This window comes from Zingiber officinale, chromosome 4B (genome assembly GCF_018446385.1).
Source record: "Zingiber officinale cultivar Zhangliang chromosome 4B, Zo_v1.1, whole genome shotgun sequence".
NCBI classification, from domain to species: Eukaryota; Viridiplantae; Streptophyta; class Magnoliopsida; order Zingiberales; family Zingiberaceae; genus Zingiber; species Zingiber officinale.
The window spans coordinates 21,376,514-21,390,698 of NC_055993.1; the positions used below are offsets into that span (position 1 = coordinate 21,376,514).

Genomic DNA, 14,185 nt, shown 5'->3' on the forward strand with positions numbered 1-14,185 from the left:
AGAACACCTGTATTTCTTCAAGGAAGAAATGGGAACCCAACAGATCATGAATGGATGCGAGGATGAGGAAGAGTACATGTCTTCCTTAGCCTACTATCTGTTACCTATCAACTCAAACCATGATGGAAAGAGAATTTTGGCCAATTAGAATCGAATATTGAAATATTTTTTGAAAAATGTGTCATGGGCCCTTTTGGCTGGGATTTAAACCACTCTTATGTAGATTTCCATGTCCATACTTGTCTTCATCATCTGACCCTTATTGTCCCCACTATTACAGATCAATGCATGGATCTTAATTCTCCATTGAGCTCTAAAAATCATTAGTAATTGTCAAATTAAGCCATTTTTATTACATATAGTCTAGTTTTCTTTGATCTTTTTTATATGCTTTACACCTTTGATTCTAATTTTTTTTAGTCTTCAATTGATTGCTTCTATCCATTGCCTTGCATACTAATTACCCCTATATTTTTATTCTCCAAAGTAACTCCACACATTCATCTTTAGCAGTTTCAACTTTGTTACTATATTCATTTTTTTGGGGGATGTGGTGCTTTCTATCAACTCCAAACTCTCAACTTTAATGTATGGCAAGCTATAACCTATCCTTATAAAATTTCTCTTTTAGCCTAAGAGGCACACAATGATCGCACAAAATTCTAAAGTTCAAGTCCATTTCAATTATCTATTTTCTATTATTGTATCAATGATATCTATGTAAATATCATCCAACATATCTAAAACTCTTATTAGAATTTCATTTCTATTCATCTTACATAATCCATTTATTTTTTTATTATTACTGAAACTGTATTTGAAAGGTTCAATTTTAGTTTTATTTCAAGATTTTAATTTTGTACACACTTTTATCAATTAATATGATATTGTTTGGATGCAAATAGGTATATCTCAAATATGGTAAGTGTGTGCATCTAGTAGTGATTATTAGATTTGCCTTTAATATAAACCTATGATTATAAGAACATCCTATGATTATAAGAAAATACTTTGTCAGAGTCCCTATATATCTAATATTAGCAATTACATTTTTCATACCTAGCTTTTGTCACATTGATATTTTTTTTAGATAATTTTTTATTCTCTAAAATTCACTATGATTGTTAGCTAGGGACCGCTTCATAAGCCTTTTTAAAGTTGGAAAATATCATATGCAAATTCTTCTTTTCATTGGTTGCAATCTGGTTAATCTTTTACACATGAACCCAAAATAATTTCTTCAACGTGTTGTCACATATTTTACTTTGCTACAAGACCCTCTCGACCCAACCATAGACATTCTAGGATCCTTTTTTAAACTTGTTCTCTTTGAGTTAAGAGAGATAATTAGACACATCCCATTGGGGTAACACTCATAGCGACTAACAGGCCAGAGACCAAGAAGTGAGTTACTTATACAAACATCAAGGAATTAAATTTCATGTCATGTTGGTCTGGATGGACGAAATTTACCATTCCGACCGGCACTGGCACCGTGAGGCCGCTGCAAGTTGCGGCAGTTGCCGCAAGATGCTACGAGTTGTCGTGAACTCATGGTGACCTCCAAGGCCTCGCAAGGCCGACGTGAGTCGTCACTACCCTGCGACGACCTTAGCGGGGCTGTGATAGCAGTGTAATTTTTTATTTTTTATTTTAATTTTTGGGTTAATTTTTTAATGGGTAACTCCTTTCCCTTATTAATTTGTCCTTTTTATTTTTTATTTCTTTTATCCATTAATTTTTTTCCTTTGTTATTTTTTTTACTCTTTCATTTATTAATTTTTTTTCCTTTATCTATATAAAAAGGTAAACAACGAGAAAAGAATACCTCTTAAGGATGATTATTTTTTTTTCTCTCTTTATTTCTTCACAAGGTAAATAGAGGAAAAAAAGCACCTCTTAACCTTAAAATGATTATCCTTTTTCTTTCTTTATTCGTCCACATGATAAACGTAGAGAAAAAAAAACTTTTAAAGAGGTAGGAAACAAATTATTAAGAAGATAAAAAAATAAATATAATATAATTTTTAACTTTTAACTTTTAAAATATACTACTAATGAACTAAATTAATCTATATATAAATTTGATTTTAAAATGATCAAAACAAATCTAAATTAAATGTATTTTAAACCTATTTCATCCTGCCATGTGTTTTTTGGTGGACTTCAGCTAACCTAAATTGACTTTAACTCAATAAACATTAAACATTTCACAAGATAATATCAAAACTTAAACTCAACATTTAATCTCGCAAATATAACTCAATAATAAGCATGTATAATATCAAATATTAATAAAAATATTTTTAATTAATATATTTTATATTTAAAAAAATATCAAAATCGTAATGACATGACATGATACAATATCGAAATCATATTGTTTTATTGACTTCATAAGCTTTATATGCAGCTTATGCAAAAACTTTTTAAAACCACTCTCAGTAACTGTTTTTCTAAGTTTTTAGATTCATCAATTTGATCACTTTATAATTTGACAATATTGTATCTCATTTGTATTTGTAGAATTAGATGATAAAAATTCTTTCTTTTTATTTCTTGGGCATTTCATTGGTCCTCAAATTTTTTTAATTAACTTGGTTTAACGAAATTGCAATTTGATCTCTTAAACACTTCTAAACTTCAATAGGAATATTATCAGGTCTACACTTTTATCTAACTTTGACCCCTTTTCAAGCTTCTTTAATCTCATTTGATCTAATCTTATGAACAAATCTATGATTCATAAATTTTCATAGTTTTGTATCTTTTAAATCAAATTTTGTGTAGAGTGCACATTAGAAAGACTATAAGGATATTTTTTCCCATATTTTCTTAATCACCTTCTTAACAAAATTCTTTTTGTTTTCATCTTTTATACATTCAAAATTACCCAAGGCTTATGATTTTCTTTTTATATCAACCATATTAGTTTGTGTTGATTTGATAAGTGTTCTCTAAGCATTACCTTTCAAATTTTATCAATAATTTCATCAACTTTTGTAGTCAACAAATAAATCAATTTGATTCTGACTGTAGCACTCTTAAAAGTAATCAAATGCTCTTTTTATATCATAAGATAAGTAGTAGCGACCAGAAGATACATAAGTAGCAAAATCTAAAACCATACTATCCTCTTCATTTATTTTCCCAAATCCAAAATCTTCACAGGCCTTTAATTTTTATGTTCCCGATACACTCTCCCTAGTTGTCCATTAAATTCTTTTTAAATTTTCAACCATTGGTATACTTGTAATTTCATTTTAATTCTCCTATAATTCTTCTTTGATTTGATCATTTAATCCTGTTTGAAGGGCATAAGAACTTAAAACTAGTTTCTCATTTTCTCAATATTTTTTTTCTCCAATTCTTTCAGCTTCAGCAACCTTATCCTAGCTTTTATAATCCTTAACATGATACCTCGGAAGGCTCACAAACTACTAAATGTTTTAAATATCAGAATCTGGTAGCTATTTCTCTATCTTTTTCTGCAATACTGTAAGCACGCTTTTGGTTGTTTTCCTTCTAATCCTAACACCCATCAATTCTATTTTCCAGCTAGCAACCTTATTCTAAAACTATGATTAGCTTCTTTACTTGCATTGATCCATAGAAATGTGAAAATTTATTGGCTATCATGCATGCATTCACTTATTTGATGGCTCATTTTTGAGGTGGCCTCCTAGTCCCCCTTTTGCATATCAAGGTATTTGGGTGGGAAAGGACCCTCACGGGTTGTAGGGGACAACCTGACCTTCAAATACAGTTAAGATCTACACTTATTGAGGTTTATACATTTTTAACATTCGCTGTTAAGGCCCAATGTAAACCTTAACCTTTCTAATCTTCGCTTGGGATAACACTGACATTTTTATGGTAAATACGTGACGATTTCACCTTTTAACCCATGATAAAGTTATTTTTTGCTATCATTTTTGTATAATGTAATTGTGTTCTTTGGATTTGAGAATAAAGTCCATGTCACATTGATTAGCAAATTAGAAGTGACACATCCTACCACACGTTCTCCCATTAGTACTAATATTTGGGTGAGGCCACCTATACTAATGATCACAACAGAGTATATTTCCTTGGAAACTTATGATTTTCCTTTGATGTCTGATAACTTCTCTGAAGAAGTTAAGCTGGTAATTATCCTTTTTACAGGATTTACAGTCACAAAAGAACTTAGCTCAGGGGTTTTTAATACTGTTGTTAATGGAGGCTCAAAATCTCCTTCAATTTGGAGTGATAAAGCTTCTACTGAAGATTATTCTCCTATTGCATCTTCTTTCAATGCTGATGGCAAGATTGAAAAGCTTAATGGTACACATGAACACATGAATGGATCTGCCTATGATAACAGTGAGGAAGGATCAATGAAAAGCCCCACTAGCAGTCCTGAAAGAAGTACCTTTGAAAGTCCATTCAGTTCCTCTCAATTGGGAGTCAATGAAGTTTCACCGCACAATAATGAAACTCATAGGTACTTTTTTCTCTCTTCATTTTCCTCTTAATCTAATGAAGTAACAATCTATGCTAGAATTAAACTTTTACAGTGAATAGTAGGAACTTCAATTTTATCTTTATCCAATATGGTTGATTTTTTTTTATTGTAATACATATTAACTTGATGATTCATGATCCTCATCTTCTTGTGCATGTTCTAATTTCTATATTTTTCCTGATGATGCCGTATGGTGAAGGAGTTGTGAATATATTTTAATCATTTTGTTCTTTAATAGGATTATGTGCCAGAACTAATTTTTCCTAGGTACCTTCCATCTTTGTTTCAGAATAAATTCTGCAAAATCATTCATTACAGACCTTCATGTTCTACTTGACATGTATATTTTTTTGCATGCAAAGGATATTCAGTCTTTTTTATTTTATTTTATATCAACATGTCCTCATAACTTTATTGTAATTAGTTTCCTTAAAGAGCCAGGTTAACATTGATCAAGGTATTAGATCCAGTTTATTTTTAATGGGGTTATTAATTTAAATAATCCTATAGAGTCTTGCAGATTAAATTTTTTAGTTAGACCAAGTTATTGGAGTTGATTATATATGTTGTACTATTACATCAACCATATTATTCATCAAAGAACTTTATTTCCAAATTAAAATTTCCTGTATCCTCTCTTCCACTTAATCCTCTTCTAATACGATCTAGGTTTTCTTGTCCCAGAAAATCTAAGAAGATTGATACTGTCTTCTGTTAAGTACCTTAGATCCTGCATTTCTCCTTCATCTTGCTTGCACCTCTAACGCAAAATCCCTTTTCTGATTTGATTTATTTGAGATTCGCTTTACATGGGTTTTGGGTTTTAGGACTCACTTGTGTGTTAAAGACACAAATTTGGAACCTAGTAATGATAAGTAGCATTAGTTGGGCTGGGAGAATGCAAGATCTTAGGTATTTGTTGAGAGGGGAGATCAACCTTCCTAGGATTCTTTAGGAGAAGAGATACAGTAGCTTCCTAGTTTCTAGATGAGGATGAAGGAGAAGAAAGGATAATAGAGAGATTATTTTGATATTAAAATGATTAATATCATTGATGTAAAACCCTCTAAAGCATGGTTTAAAGTGTCGTGCCGAGACGGTCGAAATGGGCGAAACATCTCGTTCCGCTCGGCGATCAGCATCGGCACGACCCCAATACTAGACCCGCAACGACTGCAACGTGTTGCGCGACCCCGTGGATGCAACGGAGGGGTCGCATAACCCTTCCGCTGCCGCCGCAAAGGTGTCGCGCGACCCTGCGACCGCTGCAAAGGGGTCACATGACCACCACGGTCGCGTCGAAGGAGTCATGCAATCCCTGTGGCCATGGCTAAGGGGTCGCACAACCCCGTGGCAGCGCCAAAGTCGCGCGAGCTCGTGAGGTGTCGAATTTTAGATTTTTTAAAATTAAACTTAGGTTAATTATTTTAATCAATTCTTAACTATGATGGAGATAATCTAAAGAGACTTTATTAAACCCTAATAAAATTATCTAATTAATTTTATATTTCATTTATTTTAATTTAAAAATTATAATAAAATTTTTATTTATTTATTTATCTATTTTCATATCTTTTCCTTTTTTTAAAGATTATTTTTATATTGTTTATTTTGTAAAATATTTATGTTAAATATGTTATTTTTTAATTAATATATTTTATATTTAAAAAATACCAAGATTATATCGGCACGACACGATACGGTACCGAAATCATATCGTTCCGGTCCAGAACCGAAACCTCGACACGGGTCAAAATTTTAAACTTTGCTCTAAAGTCGCGCACGACTATTGTGCACACAGGGGTGTGCAGCATAACACACCCCATTGAACATGTATTTCGAGGAAGTTAAAAGTGACACATCAACAGTTTGCAGAAAGTGTAGGTGGTTGGCAAGGGAGAAGATACATCCTATGTTAGTCTTTCCTCTTGTACCCATGTCAACTTGACACAACATGAATAGAGGTATGCAAAATAAATTCGCGGAATCAAGTTCGAAGAACTGGTAACAAGAGGAAGAACATGCAGACAAGGAAGGTTACCTCCTAGGCTTTGCATGTTGCATGTATAGGGAAGGAGGGGATGCATCTGACCACTCATTTGGCCACATAGGCTGGTATCCATGGCGATGCCGCTCAAGGTCGGCTTCACAAACCACAACGTGAGAGAGTGATGGGACTCGTGTCATGGGGAGAGAGGGTGGGCAAAATTAAGTGTTATAAGTTATACATCTTATATAATAATAACTTTAGTTGTGAGAGAAGGGAGAGTGATGGGACTCGTGTCATGGGGAGAGAGGGTGGGCAAAATTAAGTGTTATAAGTTATACATCTTATATAATAATAACTTTAGTTATACTATATTAAGAATTTTTTTAAAAGATTAATTTATTAACTTAAGTTGTATTAATTAAAACTATATTAATAGATCAATTAATCATTATTAACTTATTTATTAAGAAATTATTGTATAAATTTAGTTAACAGTAATTTGTAGCATTGCTGTGTCTTAGTATATATGGTTTCGAATTTTGGATCCTTCTCACTCAGGAAAAAAACCATGTCCCACTTTTGGATCCATACTTGTGTCCAATACTCACACTCGAGTCTAAGTTCCATAGGGTACATCCTAGGTGGATTTAAAAAGGGTGAGAGAATGGTAGGGAGGTGGTGGATGATGGAATTTGGAGAAGGGGGAGAATCTGAGAGGGTTTCCCTGAACTTGGAGGGGAGGGAAGAGGCTTGTTTGATGTGGGTGGATTGGTGCTAGCAGTTTAGTGCGCATAGCAGTTTAATGTGGCATATTTTTGTTTTTGTATTTCAGGGAGTGGGATGAGGGAATAATGTTCATTTTTTAATGTTATTTGGTGTTGAAAAGGGTATAACTACCAGGGAGCTAAGATTTGTTTTAGAATGGAGGCGAGGGTGTGAAGAATTTTTTTATTGTGATTTTTAGTATCAATTGGTAGTGAGGGAGAATAAATTGTGAGTTTTAGAGGGAGGAATAGAACAAAGTTGTTTTAGAGTATGGGCGAAGGGGTAGGATGGGAGGTGCTTTCAGCAAATGAGCGAAGATGAGTACTGCTTTCAGCAGAGGATGATAAGAGGAAGTGCATGCAGCAAATGCTTCCTATTGTTGTCTTTGTCCTTGTGTCATCTTCCAGTAGGTCATATGATGTTTATGGAGTTCTTTGAGGAGTTAAAACAAGTTGGTATGAGGATCTTTGAGGTGATGAGAGTCACTATGAAATGATTTTGATACCTAATAGGATTGAGACAAATGATGATGACCAGCATTGGTTGGGTTAAGAGTATGCTGGATCTCAAGTATTTGTGGTGAGAAGAAAAGAACACCAATTTTCTTTGGTTGAAAAAGTACCCAAATTTACTTGGAAGAGGATGAACAATAAGGGGGTATAAAGTGGGGATTATTTCAAGATAAATTCAAAATGGAATTAAAATTAAATTAATTTCATACTCTTTTTCATTGTTGACCTGAAGTTCAAATTGATTATAGTGATTTTTTTCCATGTTTCATATAAAATTTTCCATGATCTAGAATCCAAGTTCACAGTATGAAATCTTAGTGAATTTATTTTTCTTCCTATATCAACTAGCAATCGTTGTTGTTTCCTTTTAATATCTTTGTGATAAGCATTTGGAGCCTTTGGCATCTTTCCCTTTATCTGCATTAGATACAAGTGTTAATAAGCACAAAAGTAGTGATAATATTTTGGGAGTTCCAACTGCTATTGTCAAAGAAATATACGCTAGATTATGATGCACTTGTCCAAAATAATTATTGCAGTGATCATGTTGATGCTGAGTCTACTATTTCTGGAGATAAGTACAATGATGATCCATGGACCTTTGATGATACTGATTCAGCATGGAAGGTAAATTCCTATGTAATCTGTTTTGTTTTCCTTTTGTCTTGTGCAAAATGAAGGCATAAAAGAAGTTAGAAGCTCTTTGTCAGTGGATTCATTAATTGATGTTGCTGTCGTTACCTGCAGGAGAATGATTATGATGGCGGTAATAGGAATACTTTCTTTATGTCTGACTTTGATTCAGTAAAAGCAGACTCTCCAAGTGCTAGTAGTGTTTTTGGGAAAGAGAAGAGGAGCTCCTTTTTTGACGATTCTGTTCCAAGTTCTCCAATGTTCAACTCTTCCTCTTCATCAGCGTTTAATGGTGGGCGAGATGCCTTCAACAGTTTTGGCAGATTTGATTCTTTTGCAACGCATGATAGTGGCACTTTTACTGCACGCGAGAACTTTTCTAGATTTGACTCCATCAGCAGCTCTCGTCCTGAAACTCTAGCACGGTTTGATTCAATAAGTAGCAATAGAGACTTTGGTCACAAACGGGGGGCATTTGAATCTTTTGACGATGCCGATCCATTTGGTTCAACAGGACCTTTTAAATCTTCTGGAGGGAGTTCCCCAAGACAAGGGTCCGATAATTGGAGGGCTTTCTAAGTCTTCTGCAAGGAAACTTCCTGAATCGTGTATGATGCAGAGTTGTAAGCATAAATATTGGTTTCATTCTACAAATTCATGGCTCAGTTTGGCTTGTATGATTAGTTTTGCAGTTTGTTGTGTGCAGTGTATTTTATGTTACCATTCTTTTCCATTGTTCTTGTTTTGGGGTTTAAACTTTTCAAGATTGTAATTTTTTAACCCTATGTTAAGAGCATTTAATATCATCTACTGGACATTTATTATTATTATTATTATTATTATTATTATTATTATTATTATTATTCAGTTTAGATCGATTAAATCTGAGATTGATCCGGCTCTATAGAAAATTTTTATCGTTAAGTCAGGAAGTAATTGAAGTGGATGATCATGGCTTCTCTTGGTAAATTTTTCCATAACAAAACCATGGTAGGTCCACAGGCCTACGCTACCAAAGCAACTTGTGACCTGTCGTGGCTCTGAGTTAACTGACTAATAGTGGTGTATTACAGAATTCGGTCATGACTGATCCAGTTAACCTGCGACTTACAATTCTAATCCGTGATAATTTTGTTTCTTTAGATTAAAAAAAAGAGATTTATTAAAATGAATTCAATTTATACCAAGTAGCTTACGATATTAAAATAAATTATTTTTTTTATAAAGATTTAGCATTTTTTTATGAAAAAGCTTAAATAATATTTTGTCATTATTACAATAGTTACTAACTTACAATATGTCCCATACGAGAGGAAAAAGCAAACATATTAGTGATGGAGGTGCGACCTCGCAGCGAGGTTGGCGTGACCTAGCCGAGTGTCATTTCAAAGATTTTAGGAAATTGGGACATATTCTCTTGTTTGTTTGTTTTTCTTGATTTCGGTAATAACCAGGAAAGAACCAGAGCTCTGTGTTTTGGGTGCATTTTCACTGATTGTTCTGGTTTCAATGATGCAACCGTTCCTTTTGTGTTTTTGATTTTTTATTTATCTGCATCCATCTTGTCCTGCATTGCGGTGGTACTACATTCACCTGAACCTGTTCTTCCACTCGAGGACTTTAAACTATTGGCCTGGTAGCATGCGGCTGATGCTTGAAGTTCTCTTTTGATATTAGCTCAGCTATAGAGGAAACCTGTGGTTCATTATTCAGGCTTTTAGTATCATAGGCAACTGCTTCATTAATTTTAAGAAGTAATTTTAAGATTAACATTGATGATCAACATTACACATTTCCCCTAAATTGTAAAAACATTGAATCCATTTCATACCAGTAAGGGTAAAATGTCATAAAAAACAATATTTAAGATTTGTAAATTTTGAGCCAAATATTTGAAACTGTTTGACAAAAGGGTAACCTGTGTGATCAACAGGTGGTTAGGTGGCCATTAAGAGAAGTTTAGAGATAAATGCTTCTTGAGCAAAGGAAGCTGAAGAGATTAGTGCTGGTGTTTTAAGGATCAGAACTATGAAAGAGGTAATACCAGTGAACAAGGCTCCAACAAACAGGATAACAGAAAAACAAATAGTTGGTATTATTAACCGAAATAATAAATTCCCAAGTAAAATCAGATGGGAGTAGAAAGTTGAAGAGCAGTATTGGCGTTGAGAGATCGAGAAGATCAATTCGTTGCATGTCAAACAAAAGGGAGGCAATGCCATTGCACAAGGTTTCAACCAATGGATACTTATAGAGCCTCACCCAAGCATAGCAAAAAAGATTACAAGGACTGAAATTCTTAGAAAACAAAGGAAGAAGTAACGGAATGTGAAATGTCACAAAATTCTGAAAAGACCAATGAAATTCTAGGGAATTGTTTCTTAAGATACAAAATTACAAGATGGTTGCAGAGATGTACAAGGAATAATAGCATAATACTAACACAAGCTTTTCTTCTTCGGTTAACATGAACTGAAATAATATGGTATCATATCAAGGCATCAAAGAATAAACATCCGAGTTAGACAAAAAGGAAAACAACATAATACCAGTTAATGGACCGCCTCTTGACTAGGGTTCTTCCAACAACAGAAGATAAAACAGGTACCCTCTACCCCCCTTTTTGAAGATCAAATAAGGGAATATCGAAGAAACCAGAGAAGACTGTATAACACAAGGCAGGTTGCAAGGTAAATAAACAGGCGCCTTACTAGAAGGGAAGCTCCCAATCATACCCTAGAACAACAGATAGACCCTCAAGCTCAACTTCAATTGTCCATGCAAGAAAGAGCATCTCTTGTACCAACTGAGGTATTATATCATTCCCGAAGAGATGATGCCAACCACCATGTCTATGTCCACAGATCACAAGAAGCTATACTAGTAACATATGACAATCAAGTGGACAGAAGCTTTATTCAAGAAGAAAGCTTCAATCAGCTTCAAAGAAGTAATATGCAATACATACATCTGAGAATACTCCATGTACGCATACAAATCCTTCACAGGCAACGAGAAGGCACAATGGCTTTAATTGTCTTTCAAGACAATAGGTGGCAAGGGGATCAGGTTATTCAAGCCACTATGGAAGTAGACCTCACTCAAGGAAACCAGATGGTCTATGTCATACCTGAGACGTTGCTTACTATTGGAGACTTCTTCCGAAACATTCAAATTTCTATATTAACAAAAGGCTATAAAGCATGGCAAAATGGAGAAGCAAACCTCTTAATCACCCGAGGACTGGTAGGTAGACTCTTCAATACTCCTAATGTTGGCTTTACTTATGAAATACAGGGAGTAGTAGACTACTTAACTACACATGGGGTAAAAGCACTACTAGGACGAAGTTTATCAACTCAAAGACTACAAGGCATGAATTGGGTTATTAAACCCACTCAGGTAATAATTCCTATGCAACCGTCTGAAGTCAATAACAATAATCTGATAGATGGGAGAATTTCTTTAAGCTTTCATAACTACATTGCTGCTCAAACATCTCAACAACCTATTTACAATGAGCAAGATGAAGAAATACAGAACCACCAAGAAGAATTAATAGCAGTATTGATTGAAATAACCAATGGTGTTTTTGAAGAAGTAGACATCCCTGCTAATCCTGACATTGAAAATGCCAGCTACCCTTGCTTACTGGTACACAAACTCTCTCCCTCTGCAATTATTCCTTTTTGAAATACTTCTGGTGCTGCAGGACTAGACTTGGTCGCAAGTGAAGAATGCGTAGCCCCCCCGGAAGCCGAAGATTAATTCCAACAGGCCTCAGTATGGAAATACCATGGGGAACCTATGGTAGAATAGCCACGAGATCAAGCGCAGCATTTAAGCTTGGTCTTGATATTGGAGTTGGAGTAATTAACAGTGATTATAGGGGTGAAGTTAAAATCTTCGCCTTCAATCACTCTGATCGGAATGTCTATATTCATAAAGGTGGTTGTGTTGCCCAACTTATTCTAGAATATATTGTTATGGCAGATGTCTATGAGGTACAAAGTCTGACCCCAACTGATAGAAGTATTGAAGGCTTTGGCTCAACTTCACAACGGCGAAAACCAACCTCTTCATCCAAGACATCAAAAGGAAGATGGGATACCCTGGGGGAACCAAGTGCTAAGTTTGACTACTATATTAATTATGACATGCCAACCCCTCTTCCAGATTTAGAATTACCAGCACCATCATGGGACGATGAACCAACAGAATCTTAGGCTCCAAAAATTTTCAAGGAAACTGCAGCAGTTCTGGTCGAAGAAAGTGAACTCCCTCAGACTACCTTAGAGCAAACCCATGCAAGAGAAACAAGCCTAGGGGCCATTGTTCTCTGGTCCATGGAAACTACTCCTAGGTATCCTGATCTAAAAGATGACTTTCTTGACCACATGCAATATATGGCCTCTATCACAACTCCTTGGACAACACCAATATGGGATTCCTATGATTCTGACTCAGAGATATGGACCAACCCATTTGCAATAGAAGGTGATAGGGAGGATACATCTAATACATCTTATCTACTCGCAGTAGATTGTGAGATGGAATACCCCAGTTTGCGGAGATTACTAGAAAGGACCCCCGATGAATCACAGCAGATTTATTCAACAATTACTGTCCTATCACCATATCGACCTCCTCAATATGCGCCAATGAGACCACTAGGATATCCCCCTGCAAGAGCTCAAGAAGGCCCGTCTGCATTTCAGCCCATCTATGAACAACAACCCCCAAAAGCAAAATTTCGAGGAGGAATAAACAATGAGTTATGGACACTATCATTGGCCCAACAGCAAAGTGGGGCCTTATTTGTCATCCCAGAGCAATTAGGATTATTTGATGATGCATTTTCTCGCTGGGAATCTATAACCAAGAATTATGTTTCAAATCAGGTTTTCATAGATACAAAGGATAAGGTGGAATTTATAGAAAATTTATTGGGAGAAATTGAAAAGAAAACATAGGTACAATGGCGGATGAGTTATCTAATGGAATATGAGGCTCTCACTTAGATTAGAGAAGGAAGGGAAGGGACACAGAATATCTTATCCCAAATGAGAAGAGTATTTTCTGCAAAAGATCTCGCCCAAGGATCCACTATTATCTAGGACACTACATACAGAGATTTTGAAAAGCTCTCTTGTGATAATGTAAAAAACATTATCCAATACATCAATGACTACATGAGATTAGCAGCCAAAACAGGAAGGCTCTATGCTGGACCAGAACTTTCTGAAAAATTCTGGTTCAAAATGCCAAGAGATCTATCGAATTAAGAAGGCATTTGATGAAAAATATCCCAGCTTAACAGTGGGAGTATTCTCGAGAATCATTTTCGCACATAAATTTGTGGAGCAAGAATGCAAGGATGCATCCTTCAAAAGGTTACTGAAAAATCTTTCTTTTTGCAGTCAAATACCTATACCTGGTTACTATAAAAACCAAGGACAGAAAAGGTTAGGGCTAAGGCAATCAAAAACATACAAAGGAAAGCCACATGACACACATCCAAGAATCGAGAAGAGAAAGCACCTGATCAAAAATAAAAAGTGTAAATGCTACTTATGCGGACAGGAAGGACATTTTGCTTGAGAATGTCCCAATGAGAAGAGGAATATCAAAAGAGTAGCAATATTTGAGCAGCTGGACATCCCAAAAGATTGTGATATCCTATTTGTCCAAGAAGGAGAAAACCAGAGTGATGCTATATATAGCATATCTGAAGGAGAAGATGATATGGACGACTTAAACATGTCTATTCAAACCCTT

At 35.0% G+C, this 14,185-nt stretch overlaps 2 protein-coding genes across 2 annotated transcripts in view; both read left to right on the forward strand.

Annotated features, from left to right (window-relative positions):
* The window catches only part of LOC121974844 (epidermal growth factor receptor substrate 15-like), a 40,852-nt gene extending 31,639 nt beyond the window's left edge, over positions 1-9,213 (forward strand). The window contains exons 11-13 of the mRNA XM_042526102.1: positions 4,168-4,486; positions 8,314-8,401; positions 8,522-9,213. Coding sequence (XP_042382036.1) covers positions 4,168-4,486; positions 8,314-8,401; positions 8,522-8,986 — 872 coding nt within the window. The 3' untranslated portion in view covers positions 8,987-9,213. The remainder of the gene's footprint in view (positions 1-4,167; positions 4,487-8,313; positions 8,402-8,521) is intronic.
* Positions 9,214-12,144: 2,931 nt separating this feature from the next.
* Positions 12,145-12,633, forward strand: LOC121978149 (deoxyuridine 5'-triphosphate nucleotidohydrolase-like). The gene has a single exon (XM_042530526.1). The coding sequence runs from the start codon at positions 12,145-12,147 to the stop codon at positions 12,631-12,633; it is 489 nt and encodes a 162-aa protein (XP_042386460.1).
* Positions 12,634-14,185: the final 1,552 nt, after the last annotated feature.